The sequence below is a fragment of the Biomphalaria glabrata genome, chromosome 9, assembly GCF_947242115.1.
Source record: "Biomphalaria glabrata chromosome 9, xgBioGlab47.1, whole genome shotgun sequence".
NCBI classification, from domain to species: domain Eukaryota; kingdom Metazoa; phylum Mollusca; class Gastropoda; family Planorbidae; genus Biomphalaria; species Biomphalaria glabrata.
This window is the reverse complement of record NC_074719.1, coordinates 32,467,619-32,491,628: the sequence shown is the minus strand read 5'-3', so window position 1 is coordinate 32,491,628 and position 24,010 is coordinate 32,467,619. Positions and strand designations below refer to the sequence as shown.

At 36.3% G+C, this 24,010-nt stretch overlaps 1 protein-coding gene across 2 annotated transcripts in view; it reads left to right on the top strand.

The window, feature by feature from the left end:
* The first annotated feature begins 2,243 nt into the window (after positions 1–2,243).
* The window catches only part of LOC106060268 (WD repeat-containing protein 5), a 30,073-nt gene continuing 8,306 nt past the window's right edge, over positions 2,244–24,010 (top strand). The window contains exons 1-8 of one of the 2 annotated variants that reach the window (XM_013218075.2): positions 2,244–2,394; positions 6,363–6,510; positions 8,435–8,531; positions 8,684–8,757; positions 8,939–9,028; positions 21,495–21,584; positions 21,841–21,924; positions 22,739–22,794. In XM_013218075.2, the coding sequence (XP_013073529.2) occupies positions 6,367–6,510; positions 8,435–8,531; positions 8,684–8,757; positions 8,939–9,028; positions 21,495–21,584; positions 21,841–21,924; positions 22,739–22,794 (635 nt within the window). In that variant the 5' untranslated portion in view covers positions 2,244–2,394; positions 6,363–6,366. Of the gene's footprint in view, positions 2,395–2,632; positions 2,652–6,362; positions 6,511–8,434; positions 8,532–8,683; positions 8,758–8,938; positions 9,029–21,494; positions 21,585–21,840; positions 21,925–22,738; positions 22,795–24,010 lie in introns of those variants that run through there. The other variant, XM_056042916.1, reaches the window with a different exon arrangement.

Genomic DNA, 24,010 nt, shown 5'->3' with positions numbered 1-24,010 from the left:
TTATGACCTTGTGAGTAAAGTTCCCTTTTCAGACCTTGCGATCTGTAGGGCAGATGATGTTAAGGTCATCTGTTTCTTTGGCCAACGGTTAACGAGAAGGGTGTCATGTGGCCAGCACAACGACCAACCACCTTAGAATTAAATGGACTCATGGGAGCCCTAAAATCACGAGTCTTCACTGACATTGGAACCCAGGACAGCAGGTTCGATAGCTAATAGCGATTAACCACTCGCAGGTGCGCCCGAAGGATTTTTTGCGGGGGTGGGGGGTGGTGCAAGTTGCCACCTATGGCTTTAGTCGTAGGCCTACCTTAGCTTTCTTTTCACTTTCTAGTTACGCAGATTGTTATAGAAAATAACTAGTGCGCCCTCCACCCCCCCCCCTTTTTCTTTTTGCCCTACGTGATATTAAGAGCACTGTAAATGTTTGTTTCATGAAATAAAAAAAAAATTAAACAAACGAACCAACTATTAACTGTACACGTTGTTAAGTTTATCCGTGCAACCCGTGCAAAAACAACAAAAACTGGAAACGTTGACTGTGGCTCTCGAAACTTTCAATAACAGTACTGAAGAATTGCTTCTCGTCGTGATGGACAAGATGGCGATGTACGCTTATCGTGCACAGTGTTGAGAGTAGGCCTATGCTTCACGCCCAGCTCTTGCTGGAACCTAACAGAAAGTCGTAGCCTGTGGGACAGTGGTAAGATCACTGCTCTCCGGCAAGCTCTCCATCGTCGTCTCTCGTAATGAAGACCAAGTGATGACAATTCCACCGATGTTGCATCATTCATAACCAATTTCGAACCAATAGATAACCTCTTCCCACCGTCACCATATAAACACACACACACACACACAATCCAAAAACAGCGCTGTAGAAACAGAAACTTATATCAAGATCTACGAAGCTCCAGAACCGTTTAATTCCTTCTGAATATAAACATGTGTCTTCAGTCTGAAGCCTTTTAAAATGTGACTCGAAACAACATCCGATCACGAAACGGTAGTGTCTTGATACAGTATTGTAATTTGACTTTGCATTACTCAAGATGGCATGAACAATTTACGTAATGAATTGATACAAAGAAAGAAATACAACATTCTGAATACAAGTGGAACAGGACGTTGTCAAATGTTTGACGTTTCGGATGTTCCTTCAGAGTTGAAGATAATTACTTCCTAGTCCAAACCTCCCACAGGACGATGGGGGATGGGAGCGGCAGGGTTTGAACCCTGGACCATCGATAAATCTGAACGACAGTACAGCGCGCAAACCGCACGACCAGGTTGTTAATGAATTTTAAAGAAGTTTTGTCTTGTAATAACTGTCCAAATGGTTGTTAATGAATTTTAAAGAAGTTTTGTCTTGTAATAACTGTCCAAATGGTTGTTAATGAATTTTAAAGAAGTTTTGTCTTGTAATAACTGTCCAAATGGTTGTTAATGAATTTTAAAGAAGTTTTGTCTTGTAATAACTGTCCAAATGGTTGTTAATGAATTTTAAAGCAGTACAATTTATTGACACGGGCTTGTTTCCTAATGATCAGCTTGGATTAAGAGTTAGTGCTTGAAATCATCATGAAAGAAGAACTATTGCAGGGTTTCAGGTTAAAGTCTATTCATGGGGAACCTTCTGGTCACTAGAATGTGGATACATTAATCATATTAATGTATTTCAAGAACTTTCAAGTTGTTACCTTTTCAAGTGTTAAGATTCACTCTTTTAATTATCTCAAATCGTTTCAAATTAATTTAACACAACTAATTACCTGTAGCGTCAAAGTCTTATATCTAGATATAGAAATAACCTACAATACGTAAAATTAGGCCTGCATTATATTTACGTTTGCAAAGCAAAAAATTTTTAATGTACTATCAACATTTCAATTATTGTGACGGCAGTTAACAATAGATGTACATTACATGTCAATCAATTTGTTGGCTGATCGTTTGGTAATGCCTAGGGACGTTTTGGATACCCAGTCCACCCCTGCTAGGCTATGAAGTGCGTTCATGTTATGAATGGAAATCTAAAGCCTATAGTAGGCCTATTACAAGTATTTTTTTGCGTCCTAGACTCTACAACTAAAAGGCAACACATTTCAAAAGAATGTGAAAATATGATTAAAAATGCCTTCTTAATTTTCATGTGTGAGAAGCAGAAATAGACTGGCCTTGTTTTTTTCACTAGTGACTAGTCTATTTCGCGCACAAACGCGGTGAATCGAATAGACTCTAGCGTTATGCGCATGCGTATCCTTTGTTTTCCCACATGCTCAGTGTTATGGCCCATGGAAGCCAGTTATCGACAAGCTTTGCATTAGATTAAACGGCATAAACTCTTGCCTGATTTTAATCTTCTCTTAAATTGTTTTTCATTCGATATCGAAAGTAAGTTTGCATTTCTAGATCTAGAGTTGAGAAGATATTGATCCACTTCTAGATTTACTCTTTAAACTATTCCGTCAGTTCAGTCTTCAGACGGTCCCTTTCAACTTTCAGTTTTCACTCAGCAGAGTCAGAGACACTCAGACAGAGTAGTCAGAGAAGCAGTGCCAGTAACTGTACTGCAGTACAGTAGTGAGTAGACTGAGTAGAGATGAAAGAATTTACTCTTATTGAGTATTGTGAGACTAAATTTAATGAGAGTAAGAGTTGTCTCTGTCTAGCCTACTCTAAGTCTGACTCTGACTAGTCTTGAGTCCGTGTTAGGTGTACTCGAGTCACTCGAGACGAGTGTTTGTTTCTGACTCCGAGTAGTCCTAGTCCTAGACCTAGTGGCAGTACTTTAAACTTTTGGCAGTAGTATTTAGATCTAGATCTAGTATTAATTATAGATCTACTATTAATAATTAGATCTAAGTATTAGTACTATCTAGTACGTCTACTACAGTACTACAGTCACATAATTAGATCTATAACTATAATATTAATAATAATAATAATATAGATTAGATGTATCATGTAATAGTAGTAATACTAATACTAAAAGTAAACTATACTAATACTCTAGATCTATAACTCTATTATCTATAGAATACTCTACTTCTAGATCTAGATTCCTAGACCCTATGCCTATATTATACTATACTATATATAGATCTAGATCTAGAATCTAGTTATAATAGTAGTAGAATCTATATATATATATAATATATATAGTCTATTAGATTCTCTAGTGACTAGATTCTAGAATCTATGTAATCTAGATCTAGTATGTAGTGATTAGTAGTGTAGTAAAGTGTAGATTTAGACTAGATGATAGATCTAGAATCTAGATCTAACTAATCTATCAAATCTAGATCTATCTAGCTATCATTCTATACTGACACTTACTGACTAGTGTGACACTGACTATACTGGGAGTATCTAGATCTATAGGCACTATACTATAGGCTAGTATAAAAGTATGCTACATTCATATATTAGACATAAATGAATAGCAGCACCAGCAATTATTTGATAATGGTTTGACACAGAAAAGAAAATGAAGTATCAAAATCTTCATTATAAAGTTTAAGGAGAATAAGGATGACTAGATCTACTATCTAGAATAATCTAGATCTACTTATAAGTCTTATATTTTTGTGCCCCAAACTAAACACCAAAATTGGCAAAATTTATTTCAAACAGTCTCTAGATATTTTGGCATCAATAAACTCAAGATCTATTCTAGTCTATATTTAGATTTTTTAGATACAGTCATATTAACTAGATTTACTAGATCTAGTCTAGTACTCATCTGGTTTAGCTTTAACATAATTCTTATCTACAGATCACCTACACACTCAAGTCTAGAATCGATGATAGATCTACACTACTAGTACTAAGTAAATTAGAAATTAGACTAGAATCTCTAGATCTAGACTAAAAGCATAAACTGATAAAGAATCTAGAACAAATACAAAGTAGAGCAGCAAGATTTATTACAAATATTCCAATTTGATTAGAACAACACCAATAGTAGAATCACTATATAATATAAGCTTAGAGATACTTCAGGACAATAGAATAAAAAGTAAAATAGCTAGATTTAGATCTATAATTAGTATATCTATATAATACATAAAACACTAGATGCCATATTCCATCTTAACATCTTAGAGTTGAATTTTTTACTCTGACATTTTACTATTTTATTATCATGACTGATTGTAGAGCTCATGTAGATTGTAGTGTAGATTGAACCTAGATTACTACCTAGAATACTGGATTGTTTATTTTTATTGTTTTAGAATTTTCATCTAGCTCCTTTTCACACCATCATATTTAATAAGGCATTTTTTCCTTGGTCACCCTTCCTCTGGACCTTCACAAGTGGATATGTATCTACAATTCTAAAAAAAAATATTCATTTAGACATCTCCAGGGAAGCGTGTTTAAGAGGCAGTTAACTTGAACTTAGCTTGTCTTGGCTACCCATGAAGGGGGCTAGAGGTTCGGCACCAGACTCTAGCAGATTTGTGTTTACTCAGTGCCTAAAGACAGCACAGAAAACCTTCTCCCAGATATCCCCCCTTCCCCTACTGGTCCACATATGAGATTGGACCATAGCGCTCTGAGCATGCTTTAAGCATGAAAGTAGCGCCATATAAAAGCTATAATTATAATTTTATTATTATTAGAAAGAAAAAATCATTGTTTAAATATAGGAATAGTTCTGGTGATTGATATTTTGTTATTCTAGAACTGTAGGTTGTCTCGCTAATTTTAAAAGTGATTTTTAATCTTTTCTTGTCTTTTTCATTTCTAATCACCCTTCTCTTATCCTATATAATTGTTATTTTTCTATTCCTTCTAAAAAAGAATGCCCAGTGCATAATATGTTAAAATATTGTTACGAATCTCACTATCCAGGCTCTCTGCAAACTGCACCTTACACCACCAACTTAAAGAACTTGACAACTCAGGGCTCCGAAGTAACGTAACACTTTAATAGTTGAATAAATAACAGCCAATACTGTACAATTGGCAACATGTACACTGTACAAATATCTCTCCGATAACACCGTTCCGCCGTATCAACTCTTGCACTGGCCTCTCCGTCTCGTTCCGGGCTTGTACTGGGTTCAACAGTTCAGGACTGACTTCACACACTAGGCTCGTTGTGTCGGACTCGATCACAGACCAAGATCAAGACGCCGTTCGCCTCAACTGTACTTGATAGTACTCCGCACTGAACCGTCGTAATGCTCCGTACAGAACCACACCGCTGAACTGTGCTGTAGTCAACTGGACTGTAGTGAACCAGGCTCTGAACCCTTGCCGTGAACCGTCTTGACTGCGACACCTCCGCTCTTATATAGGGTCCCTACTGGCCTTCTCGAACCGGACAGAACACCACTCGACGTTTCCAGGTGGTCAGATGACTACAACTCTTGTGACGCTCCTGAGCTCTGTTCACGACGTCGATCCTTCCCGAACCGCCGTGTTGACACTCGTCTCGGCTGACCGTCGTAACTCGTAACGGTTGACCGCTCGTCTAGCGCTGGCCTGGGGCGATTTGCGTCGGCTGACTACACACACACCACTACCCCCCTCTGTGCCACCACCAGGTTTATAACAATATGTTAAAAAATTATGTTCTTTTAAAAATTATACTGATACACTTAAGGATTTACTAAATCTTTAAAAGTAATTATCAGAAGCTAAACAAGGCATTTTATTTATTAATTTCAAGTGTATACTATTTAAACAGCATAAAAACTATTTAGTAAACTTTGATTTATTTCTTTTATAACACCAGTTGCTAATTTGCATTATTTCGCAGACAGACACCCAATTTTGCACAATTATATCTTTTACCTGACACAAAATTATCAATAAAAAAAACAAAATAGTTAATGAACTGTTTGTAATTAATTATTTTGTTTGGTATCTTGAACAAGGGAAAGAAATTGTACTTGACTGAAGTGGTGGTATAAGCTGAATTAATATTGCTTATAAATTCCCACTTTAAATTAAGTTTGACAACACATAAATATATAATCTTCTATAGTTATAAACACCTCACTAGCAGAGTGGTTAGTATACTGGCTTGAGGAGGTGTGAGCAATGAGTTCAAATTCAGGTTGTTCTCCTTCCCCAGCCTTTTTCCCCAAATGGTCCAAATATGTGTTGAGAAAGCTCAAAGCATGAAATAGTGCTCAACAAAAACAATTGGTAAAAATATTTCTAATCGCACACATTTATTGTTGCTGGTCTAGATCTATTGCAAATTTAATTACATGACTGATCCAAACTAATTGATACAATTACACTTCATATAAGCTTTTTTTTTTTTTAATGTTTTTTTTTGTTGTTGTTTATAATTAGCTTTTTTGTTTTATTCACTTGTTTGTGACTGAAATTATTTTCAGAAACATGTCAGAAGAGAGCAATTCAACTAAAGCAGAATCACTTGACACTAAGCCTATACTAACTGGCTCTGCCTCCAATACTACAACAGCAGCATCACAAAGCAGTGGGGGAGGAGGTGGTGCAACAAAATCAAGTTCACAAAGTCTTGTATGTTGTAACTCTTTACTTTATTTAAGACAGGAATAAAAGAATTTTAAATTAAAAGATAGCTTTTGAAGTCAATGACTAGTCTATTGATGTACAAGATACTACACAAAATAAAACATTAATGCATTGACATTTTGTAGTGGATTAATTACAGGACAAATATCAAGTGATTAAAGGATATGAGTAGGAAAATCTTGTTCTGGCAAAATCAGTGCATGAGGAAAAAAGTAGACTCATTTTGAAATTTAAAAAAAATGTGTTGAAAAATTAGATTTACTAATGGTTTTACATTTTTGAGACATTTTTTATGCTTCATGGAATGAACACAAAAGTTCCTGGTAAGCTGTTCTTGGAACCTTTGGGACACATTCTTCTTCTACTCTTGGCATCAGTCTTTTGCCTCTTGGGCAGGGGTGGGCAACATTTTTTTGCTTAAAAAATATGACATTTGGGCAACCTCTAATTTAATTTAGAAATTATAAGACAAGTTAGCTTTTTTTTTTTTATAAAATCTAATTTTGCAAATGTTTTTTAATTAACTTTATTGTTATATTTGTGTTTTTATTCGTTTGCCTGGAGAAAAGGTAAAGCTTTCTCCGAAATGGCATATATATATATATATATTCTATGTTCCAACAACCTGTTGCCTTGAAGTTTCAATCCAGTTTCTATTCATTCAATTTTGACATATAATGTCAATGGCAAACATGAAGTCTGTCTTTGACTCTTTATTAGAAAAATTTGTAATAAAGTAACAGTCAATGTCCTTCATTTGAGGAGCATAACAGTTTCTTCCTTGAGATTCCACACTCTTCTCAATACCCAGACCATGCTATGCCATCGAATCATGCAATGGTACAAAACAGCTAAATGTTCAGCTTGCCATTTTTCAAGCAGTCCTGAACTGCATGTAATTAACCCATTAGCTCCTTCTGCAGTTGGAAACGTTTTCCCGTTTTTGTCCTAAACCGTTGTAGAACGTTTCTAAAACCCCCTATTCAATAGACTTGTTTTAAACTTTTTAAAAACAAGATTTCTTCTAGTCTCATTGCAAGCGTGATTACAAATAATTTATAAAATCGGAAAGGTTTTTATTTTTTAAATAATTTTTCAAACGAACAGGCCCATAGCCCCAGTGTATAAGCCCCCACATGGGAAAATGACTATTTTTGAAGTTTTTTACATTCTAGTGGTATTAAACATATATATTTTTTAAAACTAGACATATAGTTCTATTTTTTAAAGTTATTTGTTTGTTTATTTGTATTAGATCTTCAATTGGATTATTTTTTGCAAAATACATATTTTTTAGGATTTTTTAAATACGGAGTTATCCCTCCTTGCTTAGGACTTTGAAGGGGGTTTTTTGAACCGTAAATAGGAGCTATTGGGTTTAGACCCCTAGTTCTGATATTAGGCCAATAACATGCTTGATATTCAGTGCAGCTTTGCATCAACTTATCTGAAAGATGACACATTGGGGATTTGAGATTGTGTGATCAGGATATTATTTTGTAACTAAATCATATATCTACATTGATTTCTAAAAACTTATGTTTTCCAGTCAAATATCTTAAAAAAAAAACAAAAAAAAAAACGCTTAATAACTGTTGTGAGTATACAATTTGCTCTAGGGGGTTGTCCCTCCCTTGCTTAACAACAATAGCAAAAAAGACAATATTGCGACTTGCAGATGAAAGAGTGGCTTAAAGAGACTGGAATACCTTAATGATTATATTCACATAAAAGGACAAAATGCCTAGGGCCCAAATGATGAAAATCTAGTCCTGGAGAAAGCAGTCGTATCTGTATCTCTGAGGGGTGAAAGATCCTAAATTGTTTAACTAATTTCAATAGGACTTTGTTCTGTAATTTTTCTTTTTGATCAAATTAGCAAATCATGAAACTACATTTTGTTTTTCAGAAACCAAACTACTCTTTAAAATTTACATTAGCTGGTCATACTAAAGCATTGTCATCTGTCAAATTTAGTCCTAATGGTGAATGGCTGGCTAGTTCTTGTAAGTATTTCTATTTTCTTTCTTGCTGTATGAAACATATTAAAAAACAAGTTTTTCACAATTATTGAATGTATTTAGTTAAACAGTAAGTGAACTTGAATTAAAACAGAATCTCAATTGATAGAAATTATTTACATTTTGTGTGTCTGTAGCCGCTGACAAATTGATTAAGATTTGGGGTGCTTATGATGGCAAGTTTGAAAAGACTATTTCAGGACATAAATTGGTATGCTGCACTTACTAATTATAATGATAATTATTATAATATAATATCTTTTTTTGAATAAAAAAACCCATCTCAATGATGATTTTTTCATGTAAACAGTGTTCCCAATGTTTATTATTTTCTTTGTTGATTCCAAGAAACTATGCAGACTCTTTTAGTTCTATACTTTTAACTTCCACAGGGTTTGAGTGATGTGGCTTGGTCAACAGATAGCAAGCTTTTAGTCAGTGCATCAGATGATAAAACTCTGAAAATTTGGGATTTTGCAACAGTAAGTTCTGCCTCACATCTGGTTAATTAGTAAATTTAATGAAGTAATTTATATGACTAAATTAATGATCCTTAACAATTTCACCATTACAGACATGCCTACCGTCCAGCATTATGCGGAACTGTCCCTCAACATCATTTAAAAAAACTCACATGTTCAGCCTTTCCGCATGCGAAATGAAAATACTGAATGCAAAATAATATATATATATATAGGTCTGTGTTTATTGTTTACATTTCATCTCCTTCTGGACCTGGTGTGTCCTAAATTTACAAAGATATGGTCATTATGGTTAAGCTAGATCTAGAGTAGATCAGTGGTTCCCAAACTTTTTTTGTCTCGTAAACCCCTTGCCATGTTTTCTGGTTTTCAGTAGACCCCCTGTTTAACTTGCATATTTTTTCAGATTCATCATTTTTGTTAAACTAATTTCTATCTAGTGAGTTGAAAAGTGAAAAAGTAAAATAAATCTACATACTAAATTATAGAGATCTACCTTTTTTTATTGATAAAATTTAAATTGAAGCCAATTAAAATAAAAATTAATATGTATTGCTGGAATCACCAAAGACACTGGAAATGTCTTTTTCCTGGATGTTATGTTTCAAATAGGAATTTGTTGTTGAAGTAGTCCTTCAAATATTAAATTTAATTAATTCATTTACTTTAAGTATCATTCTAAATGTTTTCACAAAGAGCAGTTTATTGTGTATTTATTTCTTTCACGTGTGGCGAAGATGTTTTCACTACCAGGAGAAGGGGCGAAGCCAGTAAGCTTCAAGCATGAAGGGCTTATTAGCCTTGGCTGGCTATCCAACTAACAGAAGTAAAACTGAATTCAAAGCTCTCCTGCTTTGCAACTATACTCAAACATGGAAAAGATTTTGTGGGTCAACCCTGAGTAAAAATAAGGAGCCCCCGACCCTAATGCAGTTTGCAGCACGCATCACTACACCCTGTCAGAGCCTGTGACACTGCTGATCCCAAACTGTATATATGTTGTTTGCAAAGAATTACATAATAAGATTTTAATTTTATAACTCGTACCATCGATGTGTCCTTGAACTGTAGTGTTGCTTAAAGCAATTCTTTTAATAATATTAGATGTAGGTTTGTGTAAAACAGTTTTTACAACTACAATGGCTGGTAAAATCGATGTTTTACCTTTAGTGTTTAATATATCTTGTCATAAAAAAGTAAAGTTCCCCTTTCAGACCTTGTGATGATGTTAAGATCATCTGTTTCTTTGGCCAACAGTTAACAAGGAGGGTGTCATGTGGGTAGCACAACTACCTTTACTTTCCTAACTTAAGTCAGATACCCATTAGAGTTGGGTGGACTCAGGGGAGCCCTAAAAATCCTGAAATTCAAAATTCACAGAGATTCAAACCCAGGATCCCAGGTTCGGAAGCCAAGCGCTTAACCGTTACCATCCTATTTTGCTATAAGTAAACAGATATTGTAAGACGCCCACATCTTCTCTATATGATGTCGAAGAGATATTTTGTGGTTCTATTCTGAATTTTATCTTTGAATGTTCAAAAGTTTTTCAAATCTTTTTATCAGGATAACATTGTCTCAGATGATCCTCCAGCGTAATTAGTTTCATATCGTTAATAAAAAGGCAATTGGCATGTTTGATAAGGAAGGAATGAACAATTTTAAATAATCAACGCTATACAGTTAACATTTCTTTTTGCTAAACATTACTTACATGTAGGTAAAATTAAGTTATTTAAATAATTATTGAAATTAAATACAACAATTTTTTTGTTTGAATAGCAGGATAAATATTTAAAGGATTAACTAACTAAGGTACACATTATATATTAGTGTGAAGAATTACATTAATGGGATGTAAAAAATTAAAGTCACGACATGCTTAAATGAAATCTGTTATTGTAGACCCCCAATTTGTTTTTTCACTTTCGTAGACCCCTTGGAGGTCTATATAGACCACTTTGAGAATCACTGGTCTAGATCTATACATAGTCTAGTCTAGATACTAGATCTATTCTTAGAATCTATTAACTGGTTTCTAAGAAAAACAAATGTTATTAAAATCTAGATTTAGTTAGACCTAAATGTAATTAATTAACTTAGGCACAGTAAAGCTATAGATCTACTTTTTACTTATGCTAAGTCTAAATTAGTTTCTAGATTTAGAATATAGAAATAGGACTAGAAATAGACTTAATAGTAGAATTAGAATTATGATAGATCTAGATTTCTAGATGTAATAAATTTAGTTCTCAAGTCCATAGATTTAGATCTAATTATTATAATCTGTGTCCTTAGACTAAGAAGACTTATTAAAGATAATTTAGATCTTGTAGTCTCAGAATTATTCTAGAACTAGAGACATTTAGAGTAGAGCCCTAGAAAAGGCTAGATCATATAGAGTTACATAGAACTATTCATTTCAAACAAAGGACATAATTATGAATTACAGGTTTTCATACTTTTAATTATACTATTTACATCTAATGTATAAGAAGCAAACTGACATTGTTTTTTAAAAAATAATTTAAGTTTTATTTACTACGCGCAATATGGCTGCCGAACGTGAACGCGTTTATGTTCCAGATTGGAGCCCTAAATTCCACATTTCCAACCAGAGTGTTCCACATTCTGGGTATTGGGGGTAGGCATGTCTGCCATTAATCATGAATTTGTCTAAATCATGGGTTGGCAACCTTTTCTATCAATGACCACGTTAATTTTTTTTTTAGGAATTGGGGGGGGGGGGACTGCATATATATATATATATATATTCTTAGGATATTGTAAACTGGTTCCAAGAAATCCTGGCTTCTTGTACTTTTTGACCATTAGACTAGAAAAGAAAAGTGCTTGCCAGGAGAAATGGGGAAAAGCTTTGTTTGAAATCTCATGTGCAAAACCCATTCCGATCAAAAACATATATTCTGTCCTCCATTCTTCATTAGAAATATTAATCACAAACAGGGGTGGACTGGCTATATGGGCAAACGGGCAAATGCCAGGTGGGCCGGTACCAAATGGGCCGGTCTGGTCGCGACCAAAGAAAAAAAGAATTTCAATGTAGACAACTTAAAAAAAAAAGTGAAAGCAGCAAGACACAAAGGCCCGAACACGTTTTCTTGTTGTTGTCTTTTCAATTCCTATTACAATTAATTTTGTTTGAAATTCAACAAGAATATCCACACACAAAAAATACACTATACACTGTACGTATTATCATTTGCAAAACGTTAGACCGTACTTTCTGCTATACAGGAGCGGCATGGACTGCTTTGATGTCTTCTAGGTTGTGTTTGGCCTAATCATTTTGCTGGTCGGCATGGGACTTTGATGGCACTCCCAATTTTTTTTGGTCCTTCCCTCCCCCGTCTTTTGATGGTTCCAATGAAATTTAACCAAAAAGAGGGATGAGAGAGGTTAAGTTAGAAAACATTGATATAACGCAGAAAAAAAAATATTAAAAAAAAGATAGGTGCGACAATTAGCTCTTTAACAATACTTAACAGAAATTAACTTCAACACATACACACAGCCGCGAAATTGCAAACCACCCAACTTATTCACAGCTCAATATGGGTATAAAGCTCTACTTTCTGCGATTTGTAAAGAAATAGTAAATTTCTATTTGTTTATTTTTTATAATGTAGATCTCAAAACACTACACTTAAGGCTTACAAAAAAAATTATTATTTAATTAAAAAATAATTCTAAATCTAAATCAATTTTATACTATTATAATTAATGGCAAACTTATGCTTAGTATGAAGTCATTAATGATGAAAATTATTACAATAATTTATATAGCGCTGTCACATCCGATATTTAATGAAAGGAGATTTATATTTTAAATAATGGGTCATGGTATATTCATATACAAATCGCGTTTTTGAGAATGTACTAGGAGGAAGCAAGAGCTTTTCACATTAAGTAAGTGCCACTCTAACCGTTCTTCTTTCTCTTATCTTTTAATGGAATGGGTTGCCTGAGTCAGCCAGGAAGACCAATGATTTAGCATCTTTTAAGTCACAGATCAACATGCATGACTAGATTGCACTGGCGGATCCAGAACTTTGGAGTGGGGGGGGGGGGGCGATTTTTTCCCAAACCCTAACTCTAACGCCCAGTAAACCCTAACCCTATGCATAAACGTGTGTACAGCATATATATATATGTATATATATATATTTTATTCTCATATATTGAATATATATATATATATATATATATATATATATATTCAATATATGAGAATACAATAAGACTGTTTCTCAATGTCCGGCGAAAAAAAAAACAACAGAAAACCAGTCATGTTGAGGCCTTTCTCTTATAAACTTGGGGGTCTGGGAGAGCGCTGTAAGCTTCCTCAGTTGGGTTCGGGGCGAAGCCCAGACGCCAGAATAGTTTTCTTGCATTTTTCACGGCTCAAACGCATTCTCCTTACATCTACAGCTCATTATTTGTCAGTTTTGGTTCGGGACAAAGCCCCGACGCAAAAAGCGTTTTCTTGCATTTTTAACAGCTGAAACGCATTCTCCTGACATCTACAGCTTATTATTTATCAGTGGGGTTCGGGGCAAAACCCGACTCCAAAAGCGTTGTCTTGCATTCTTCAATGCAAAAACGCATTCTCCTGACATAAACAGCTTATTATTCATCAGTGAGGTTCGGGGCGAAGCCTCGACGCTAAAAGAGTTTTCTGGCATTCTTCACTGCAGTAGCGCATTCTCCTGACCTACAGCTCATTATTCATTCTATTATAAAGGACATTTTGAATAATGTGGAAAAAGTAAAGGTTGGAAAAAGTCGACTAGGAAAAGATTATCTGGCTTTTGAACTCATCTCAACTGTGACTGCTATATTGAAAAATTTCGTTTGAATTATAACTTTTCCAAAGCAAAGTCTTTCTTAAAATAGTTATGATAAATTCATGTGAAATTACACAAACTCTGTCTGGAAAGGGGAAGGGCGGTAAAATGAAAATGATTAATCCTCGCTCCTTTTCATAATTTCTGCTAATAATTGCATTTTGCATTAAAGAATAGGGGTCGGGCGACTCGATATAAGAATTTACTTTATAGCATATATAAATTATATAAGTGACAGATTTTTTAAATTTTGTAATTTCTTACTATGATACAAAAGAAAAAGTATTGGTTTGTCCTGTTGATGGAATGTGATATTGTATGAAGAGTTGTGCCCATGCACAGGGGAAACTACTCTAGCAATCAAGATGGCTGATTAAACTTGTTTATGTTTACCTGAGATTGTTCTTATGTCAAATGTATTTATATTTGAGTGTCCATCGTAACATGGTGGCAGCGGTGTACACATCTAATAAAGGTAAACGATAACCTAGAGTAACTTGAGGAAAATATAAGAAATCAGTAGCTAAAATGGCAACTGCTAACAGATATTTCCCAGTACCTCAACCGCTATTGCAAACAGGCAATATGGCGGCCAATTGGAAAAGATTCAGAAGAGACTGGGATAACTATGAAAAGGCCACGAAACTCACAACAGAGACAGAAGATATACGTGTAGCAACTCTAATGACCATAATTGGAAGTGAGGCAGCAGACGTGTCTGATTCATTTGGAAAAGGGCAGGAGACAAAAATAAATGAAATTTTAAAGAGTTTTGAAGAGTTCTATGTTGGGAGAACCAACGAAACCTATGAGAGATATGTCTTCAATACGAGAAGACAAGAAGAGGACGAGAACATTGACTCGTACATAACTGCCCTGAAGAAACTGGCAAGCAGCTGCAACTTTGATAAACTAGAAGAGAGTCTGATTAGAGACCGAATTATCTTAGGGGTCAGAAGTGAACACTTAAAGATGAAACTGTTGCAAGATGATAAACTAACCCTACAGAAATGCATAGATGTGTGTAGGATATATGAAAGATCACAAAGACAAATGAAGGATATCAGAAAAGGAAGAAACGAACATTTGGACAAACCAACAATTGAAAGAATCTCAACATCTAAGTCAGGTCCAAAACACAGAAAGGAATATCAACAGAGTGACAAGGGGCCAAGACAAAGTAAAACTTGTAAATTTTGCAAGGGCGACCATGAATACATAAAGGAAAAATGTCCGGCCTGGGGAAAATCATGTCACATTTGTGGAGGCAGGAATCATTTCGCCTCAGTCTGCAAAAAGAAAATATACAGCATTACTCGAGCAAAGACACAGAGCAACATAGACTCTGACACAGAAGAAGAAGAAGTTACACTCCAAACTGAATGGGTCATGGCAATGAATGGTCCCAAAAAGCATAGGATGACTGCCATCATGATGGTCAACAACCAAAGAGTCAGATTTCAAGTGGACAGTGCCGCCGACGTCAATACCATAAACGAAAAATATGTGTGCCCAGACCAGATAGTACCGACGTCCCAGAGATTAACAATGTGGAATAAGACGGTAATGGAGCCAAAAGGAAAAGCTACCTTGGTAACCACCAATCTAAAGACCAATGAGAAATTCAATGTTGAGTATGTGGTAGTACCAAATGATCTAACATGCCTGCTAGGATTATCAACACTGAGGAAGACCGATTTATTGCCAAAGTGGAAGCCACAGGGAACAAACATCAAAACATTGACACACTCGGTGACTTGGGCGTGGCTACATTGAGAATAGACAAGACAGTGAAGCCCAAAGTCCTACCATGTAAAAGAATTCCTATAGCATTAAAAGAGAAAGTCAGAGCCGAACTAAACTCATTAGTTCAACAAGGAATTCTGGAAAGAATAACTGAGCCCACAGAGTGGGTTAGTCAAATGGCATTGGTAGAGAAATCAGATGGCAGTATCAGAATCTGCATTGATCCTCAACCCTTGAACAAGGCACTACTGAGGGAGCACTACAACCTAACAACACTAGAAGACATTTTGGCTGAAATGGGTAACGCCAAGATATTTAGCAAAGTCGACATTCAGGAAGCTTTTTGGCATATCAAACTAGGCCCGGACTCATCAGGTCTCACTGCAATGGCGACTCCATTCGGTAGATACAAATGGAATAGACTTCCTTTTGGTCTCAAAGTAAGCTCAGAAGTCTTTCAAAGACATTTTAATGATGCGTTGGAGGGACTAACAGGATGTTTTAACGTGGTGGATGATATAATGGTAATAGGCAAAGGGGACACAGTAGAAGAGGCTCGCAAAAATCATGAGGAAAACCTATCAAAATTACTCAATAGGCTAAAGGAAAAGAACATCAGACTAAATGAAAAGAAATCAGCATTCCGAAAGTCAGAAATTGTGTTTCTGGGACACATTATTTCCCAGTCAGGAATAAAACCAGACCCAAACAAGGTGAGAGCCATAACAAATTTAAAAACCCCTGAAGACATTACATCGGTTCGTAGATTTTGTGGAATGATACAATATCTATCAAGATTCATCCCAGGTCTTTCAGCAGACCTACAACCAATAACAGAACTGACTAAGAAACACAAGCTATTCGTGTGGTCGAATGACTGCGAGAAAGCATTTAATAGTGTCAAACAGAAGATATCCAATCATGGAACCCTAAGTTATTTCGACCCGGAGAAGAAAGTAACTATTCAGGCAGACAGCAGTCAAAATGGCCTAGGAGCTGTACTACTACAAGATGACAAACCCATAGCATACACATCAAGATCACTCACAGAGCCTCAGAAAAAGTGGGCTCAAATCGAAAAGGAACTCTTGGCTGTAGTAGTAGCTCTAGAAAAATTTGACCAGTACACGTACGGCAGAACAATAATAATACAGAATGATCATAAACTTTTGGAAAATATACTCAATAAACCCCTCAGTTGTGCACCTAAAAGGCTTCAAAGCTTAATGATGCGCTTGTACCGATACGATGTTCAGTACCAGTATACCAAAGGAAACAGATTACAGATTGCTGACACGCTAAGCAGAGACCCTTTGCCAGAACAGGAAGATTTTCCTGACACTTCTATCAACACTGTAGGACTGGCCCTCCCAGATATAATGTTAGATAAAGTTAAAGATGCAGTCAAAGTAGACAATGAGATGCAGATGTTGAAACAGTACATACTGAACGGTTGGCCAGGCAAGCATCATATTGTACCAGAACTCAAACAGTATTGGTCACTTGCAGATGTACTGACCTATGAGGATGGCCTTCTAACGAAAGGGGAGAGAATAATTATCCCCAGAGCATTAAGAAAAGAAGTTGAAACCAAACTACATGCAGCACATTTAGGGTATGATGCCATGATGAGAAGAGCAAGGGACGCAGTTTTCTGGCCGGGAATAGCGGCAAGAATAAAAGAAATAGCCAATGCATGCCAACCTTGTCAGAAAAGTAAACCTGCAAACCAGAAAGAAAGCTTAATACAGCATAATGAGGGTTCAAATCCATGGGACAAAGTTGGAATAGATTTGTTCCAAATATTTGACCAACAATACCTTGCCATAGTTGACTACTATTCAAATTTTATTGAAGTAGAACATTTGCACACGACAACAAGTCAAGTTGTTATAAGAAAACTAAAAAATTTGTTTGCCAGATATGGGGTCCCCAAAGTGTGCATCAGTGATTTTGGACCTCAGTTTTCATCTGCTGAATTCACCGCATTTATGAAAGCATGGGGTGTCCACCATTTAAAATCTTCACCAGGACACCATCAGTCAAACGGCAAGGCAGAGGCAGCAGTGAAAATATTAAAGAATCTGATGAAAAAATCCAAAGAAAGTAAATCAGATGCCTATGAAGCCCTATTAGAGTTTAGAAATACACCCAGGCAAGATACCAACTTAAGTCCGGCTCAGATGCTCTTTGGAAGGGCAACAAGAACGCTATTGCCAAGAAGAGAGCATCCTGCAAGAATGTCACAACAAGAAGCCGCGGCCAAACGGGAGAAGCGACAGCAAAGTGTCAGAAAACACTACAACCAAACAGCTCGTGACATGAAGCTTATAAACGTCGGACAGAAAGTCTTCTATCAATCGCCAAACGATACTACCTGGAGACAAGGCAGAGTATGTCGGAAAGTGAACGAACGTGCCTACATTATAGAAGGTGAAAATGGTTTTAAGTACCAAAGAAACAGAAGACACCTACGACCTGACACCACTAACAACATAGACTTTTCTCCAGATAGAGAAAGTAATTGTACTGACATTTTCCCAGACGCAGAGAATGAGTGTATTAACAGTCCACCCAACGCCGAAAACACTCACCGGTACTCTCTGCGACCTAGGGCAACTCTCCAGAGACCGTCAAGATATGGAGACTATGTTTAAGAACTGTAAATATGAACTGTTGGAAATAGTTTTGTTGATCTGATTGTAGTTATTTAATTTGAAACATATTTACAGTTGTAAATAGTTTTGTCAATTTGATTGTTTAATTATTTTCTTCATTATATTTTTTTTTTTCAACTTTCCTTTTTTTTTAAATTTTTTTTTTGGGAGGAGAGGGGATGTTGATGTGATATTGTATGAAGAGTTGTGCCCATGCACAGGGGAAACTACTCTAGCAATCAAGATGGCTGATTAAACTTGTTTATGTTTACCTGAGATTGTTCTTATGTCAAATGTATTTATATTTGAGTGTCCATCGTAACATGTCCGATGGGGGGAAGGTGATTGCATGTATCGCACTTCCACCTGTTTATATTATATAGATATTCGACTAATTTTGTTCACATACTATGATTTCTCCATAAAAGTAGGACCGCCACCCCCCACTCAAAGGGTTTAGATGTTAAGGGCAGTAGAAAATTATGGTTGGGGGGGGCGGATTGATGCCATCGCCCCCTCCCGACCCTACCAAAATACTAGAAAGGGGGGGGGGGGCGAAATAATCTAAAAATAGGTTGAAATATAAATAATTAGTATATATTATTAACATAAGTAATAAATTCGTATACAAATTGTGGGAATTCTATACTAAAATTCGTCCGAGTGGGGGGGGGGGGGGCCATCGCCCCTATTCCCCCCCCCCCCCCCCCCCGAAAATTATGGTTGGGGGGGGGGGGGGCGGATTGATGCCATCGCCCCCTCCCGACCCTACCAAAATACTAGAGGGGGGGGCGAAATAATCTAAAAATAGGTTGAAATATAAATAATTAGTATATATTATTAACATAAGTAATAAATTCGTATACAAATTGTGGGAATTCTATACTAAAATTCGTCTGAGTGGGGGGGGGGGGGGCCATCACCCCTATATCTCCCCCCCCCCCCCCCCCCCCCCCCCCCCCCCGTATCCGCCAGTGCTAGATTGACACATGAAATGCGTAAGGCGTAACAATCTTATTTTTTTAAGAAACGTCTGTAATCTATAACTAATACCAAAAAGCTTCAAACTCATTAGGCGGCTATTGTATTGTTTATAGTGTTCAGACTACATAAATGTATAAATAGAATACATTATGTAATCCTACGAATACATACATTCAGTTTTCGATGCGTTATCAAACTTTATATATTTTGTAGAGAATTAGGCTTACACCTAGCCGGGAGGGGAAAGTCTTCAAACCATTACTTGCCTCAGAACTCATTGTCTGAAAGGGAAACTTTACTTACTGCCTCAGTGCAGCCAACGTAAGCAAACAACAGTTTCCAAATTTCATGAGCGTAGCCAAAAGGGGTTTTGTGGTTTACCTTCCCCCTCCAATACAAAAACTAAAGCATTTTTACCATTTTCTACCAGTCGCTGGACTCCATTGAATAGCAGATTTGGTTTTTGATTTTTTTTACCGGAAGAGTAGCAGGCTAATTGCACTGTAGATACCTCAGAATATGCATTTTTAAAGCTTAAAATAACGGGAATAATGCTTGGTTCCGGGGCTTCGCCTGACCCCACTGGGGGGAGCTCACAGCGCTCCCCCGGACTAACTAGCTGCCCTTTGGCGGTGTGTACTATCTTTCCACTAATTATAGGAAGATAGTATTCTAGGGTAGAAAAAACGTTTGAAAGAATGAAAGGACAGAATGTAATGAAGATTAATTACATATACACACACACTAATATATATATAAATAAATTGCGGAGTGGGGTGAAAATAACCCTTTTCTCAATACCTTGCTCATCTTAGCCAGTGGATACTGCTGTGGTTCTGAACATCAGAATATTTGGTTTCCAAATCAAGTACTTCTCGGAACTGCCTGTGGTTAAGACCACCAGCTCACTGAGATAATTGGGTCAATAATATCATTGTATGTTTGATATTCAATATTCACTTTTTCATAAGGCTGTGGAGCCCTATTTTGGAGAGACACTCCCATCCTCATATATTGCAGGTCAAGGTGGCTTTCGCCTTGGTGGTAGAGGAGCCGGCCATTTTTCGTATGGCATGCTTTTCTTCAAGAGCTGAGTCACATATTTTTTCGCTGTCCATAGCTTTCTTGGTCACTGTCTCTCTCCAACTAGTGCAGTTAGGGCTATGTCTTCCCAATCATCAGTATCAATGTTCACTGATTTTAAATCTCGTTTTATCACATCCACGTAACAGAGGTGGGGGGCGACTAGTTTTCTTGAGCCAGATGCAAGTTTTCTGTACAGAATGATTTTCGGGTGCGATTGTCCTTCATCTGACGAACATGTCTGAGCCAGCGCAGGCGGCGTTGCCTGAGGACTGTAAAAATGCTGGGAAGGCCCGTTCATGTGAGAATCTCAGTATTTCACACTTTCTTTCCATGTTATTTTCAAGATCTTTCAAAGGCAGCGCAAATGGAATGAGTTTAGTTTTCTGTTTTGCTTTGTGTAGGTAGTCCACAACTTACTGCCGCACAGTAGCGTGCTAAGAACGCATGCCTTGTAGACCTCCATTTTGGTCGCTGTAGTGAGCTTCTGGTTTTCCCAAACTCTTGGTCGGGGCCTAGCGAAGGTTGATGTGCCTTCCCTATGCGTTTTTTTTATCTCCTCTTCTAGAGACTTGTAGTGTAGAACTAAGATAGCAGAATTCATTTACAGCATCCAGCTTGTTATCGTCAATGAGGATGGAGGGTGGTGCTGTAGCAGGTGGTCCCATAACATTAGTTTTCTTTGTTGTATGGTTAGGCCATACTCTTTACAAGCCTGAGAGAAGCGGGACAGTAGTGACTGACGCTCCTCTTGTGAGAGTGCCACTACTGTTGCTTCGTCTGCGAATAGCATGTCTCTTAACGAGAGTGATTCTGATTTTAGTTTTGGCCCTCAGTCTTGCAATATTTAGAAGTTAGCCATCAAATCTGGAATGAAGATAGATGCCTTTGGTTGATGTGTCAAACGCGTTGTGGATTAGCATTGAAAAGAGTATTGCATTGCTCCAATCTTTCCAGTCAGGGATCGTTTATTAATGTGGAATAGCAATGGACTCAAACCTCATTGCATCTTTGAAGTTGATTAGTTTTATTTTTAAAAGTCATGCCATAAGTAATATAAGTACTACATTCTTACAGAAATGTTGCAAGAGTAATCCCTTTAAAAAATGATTCTAATCCTTTTTCCAGGGCAAGTGTTTAAAGACATTGAAAGGCCACAGTAACTATGTATTCTGCTGTAATTTTAACCCACAGTCAAATCTGATTGTCTCTGGATCTGTAAGTATTCTAATAAAAACCATAACTGATATTTTAGAGAATGTTAGGATCACATTTTTTTAAATTAAATTAATGACAAGAATTTTAAAACATGTCACCAGAAACTTGTATATGTTTTTAGCATTTAAGATAGAATTATAGAATTTTCTACAAGTATTTATTTTTCCAAAACTAAATATGTTCTGTGACGTATTGTTGTTATAAAACTAATTTAGAACTAATGGAAATAACAGCTTATGTTTTGTTTTTCTTTCAGTTTGATGAGAGTGTGAGGATATGGGATGTTAAAACTGGAAAATGTTTGAAGACATTACCAGCTCACTCAGACCCTGTCACTGCTGTAAGTTGAATTATGGACCTAGTTAATAGATCATTTTGATCATTGTAGTAGAAGTAAGTTTCCCTCACTTAGTAACTCAGCAACTGGGACTGTGAAGCAATGTGCATCTTTCTTATTTAATATCAAAGTGTACACTCATATCCAACAGATCACTTGTTTTCTCCAATATTTCAAACATTTATAAACACAACTCACCCTAGTCCAGTCAGTCTACATTATGTCACTCTTAACAATTGACCAAGATCATGCAACAATAGTACTGGTCAGTCAAGTCTTAGTTGCTTCTATTTTCATATTGATTTAACATTGTAGGCTTAACATGACATGATACATCATCACTCTTATCTATTGTTTTTCAGAAACTTAAAAAAATTATTTAAGTGCAACACAAATATTGTAGTTTTTGCTGTAGAGAAAGTTACTGCCTTGGATTTATTAGTTTCCCTTTCAGACCATGCATTCTATAGTGCAGTTGATATAAAGGTCATCTGTTTCTGTGGCCAATGACCAACCGCCTTTACTTTCCTCAACTAATGTTAGGTATCCATAGGAGCTGTGTGGACTGGGAGGCGCCCTAACGATCCTGAAATTGAAAATCCCAGTCTTCGCCAGGATTTGAACCCGGGACCCGCCTGGTTGGAAGCCAAGCACTTTACCACTCAGCCACTGCACCTCCCTTAGATTCATTACCATAAAAATATAATCAGATTTAAAAAACATTTTTTATTCTTAAAACATTTTCATACTTTTGTATAATTGGATATACCTAGTCATACATTTTTTAAAATAGTTTTATACCATATCTTTACTGCAGGTACATTTTAACAGAGATGGCTCTTTGATAGTGTCAAGCAGTTATGATGGTTTATGGTAAATAGAAATTCTAACTATTGAAATTGATTAGATACCATGGGCGTAGCCAGGATGAATTTTTTTTCTGGGGGGTTGTATATACATACATAGTTAATTTTCATTACATTCTTACCCTTCATTCTTTCAGAAGTTTTTTTGTACCCTAGAATAGGTTCCTCTTGGAGCTCGTGGAAAGAAAGTAGACACCCCCACCCTAGGGCGCCAAGCATTATTTCTGGCATTTAAAACTAAAATAAAAAAATGCATATTCTGAGGTATTGACATGGCATTATCCTGCAATTCTTCTATTAAAAAATTGCTATTAACTGCACTTTATTAATGAAGCCCAGCAATTGGTTACTGTAGTTTTTGCTTCAGTTTTTTTATTGGAAGTGTGTGTGTGTGAGGGGGGTTACCACAAAACCCATTTTGGCTATGCTCATGAAATTTAGTAATTGTGGCTCTGCTTTTCCTTTCATTGGAATGGGAGAAGGGTTAACCTCAAAACCCCTCTTGGCCTACGGTCATGGAATTTGTGACTGTAGTTTTTTATTGAAAAGGGGGAGTTTTAGCTGCCAAACTATCTGGAAGGGGGGTTTAAATTCCTTCGCTACGCTCATAGAATTTAATGACTTTAGTTTGCTTAAGTTTATTATTGAAGATGTTTTTTTTTAACCTCAAAACTCTTGTAGGGTGTTTTAAACTCAAAACCCTCCTTGGCTATGCTCATAGAAATTAATGACTAGTTTGCTTTAATTTAATATTGAAGATGGGGTTTTTTAACCTCAAAACTCTGCAGGGTGTTTCAAACTCAAAACTCATCTTACTTACACTCATAGAATTTGGTGACCTTTGTTTGCTTTAAATTTGTATTCAAGGGGAGATTTGTACCTAGGCTGCACAGCGGCAAGTAATGGTTTAAATTTAACATCTCAACTACAATATGCCCATGTTAGATACAAAGTAGTTATATTCATAAAACAAGCATAACACTAAAAAAATACTTTAACCATAATTGGTTTTTAAAAGCATTTACAAAAAGGGAGGGGGGGCAACATGAATTTAAACTCGTGGCTCACACTTCTCTGGCCGCCGTACTAACCACTCTATTAGTGAGGTACTTAAGACTAGAGAAGATTGTATAGCTATATACACCTTCTTAGGCCAACATGCTAACCACTCTTCTAATGAGGTACTTATGAATAGACAAGATTGTATTGTTATATAAATTTTT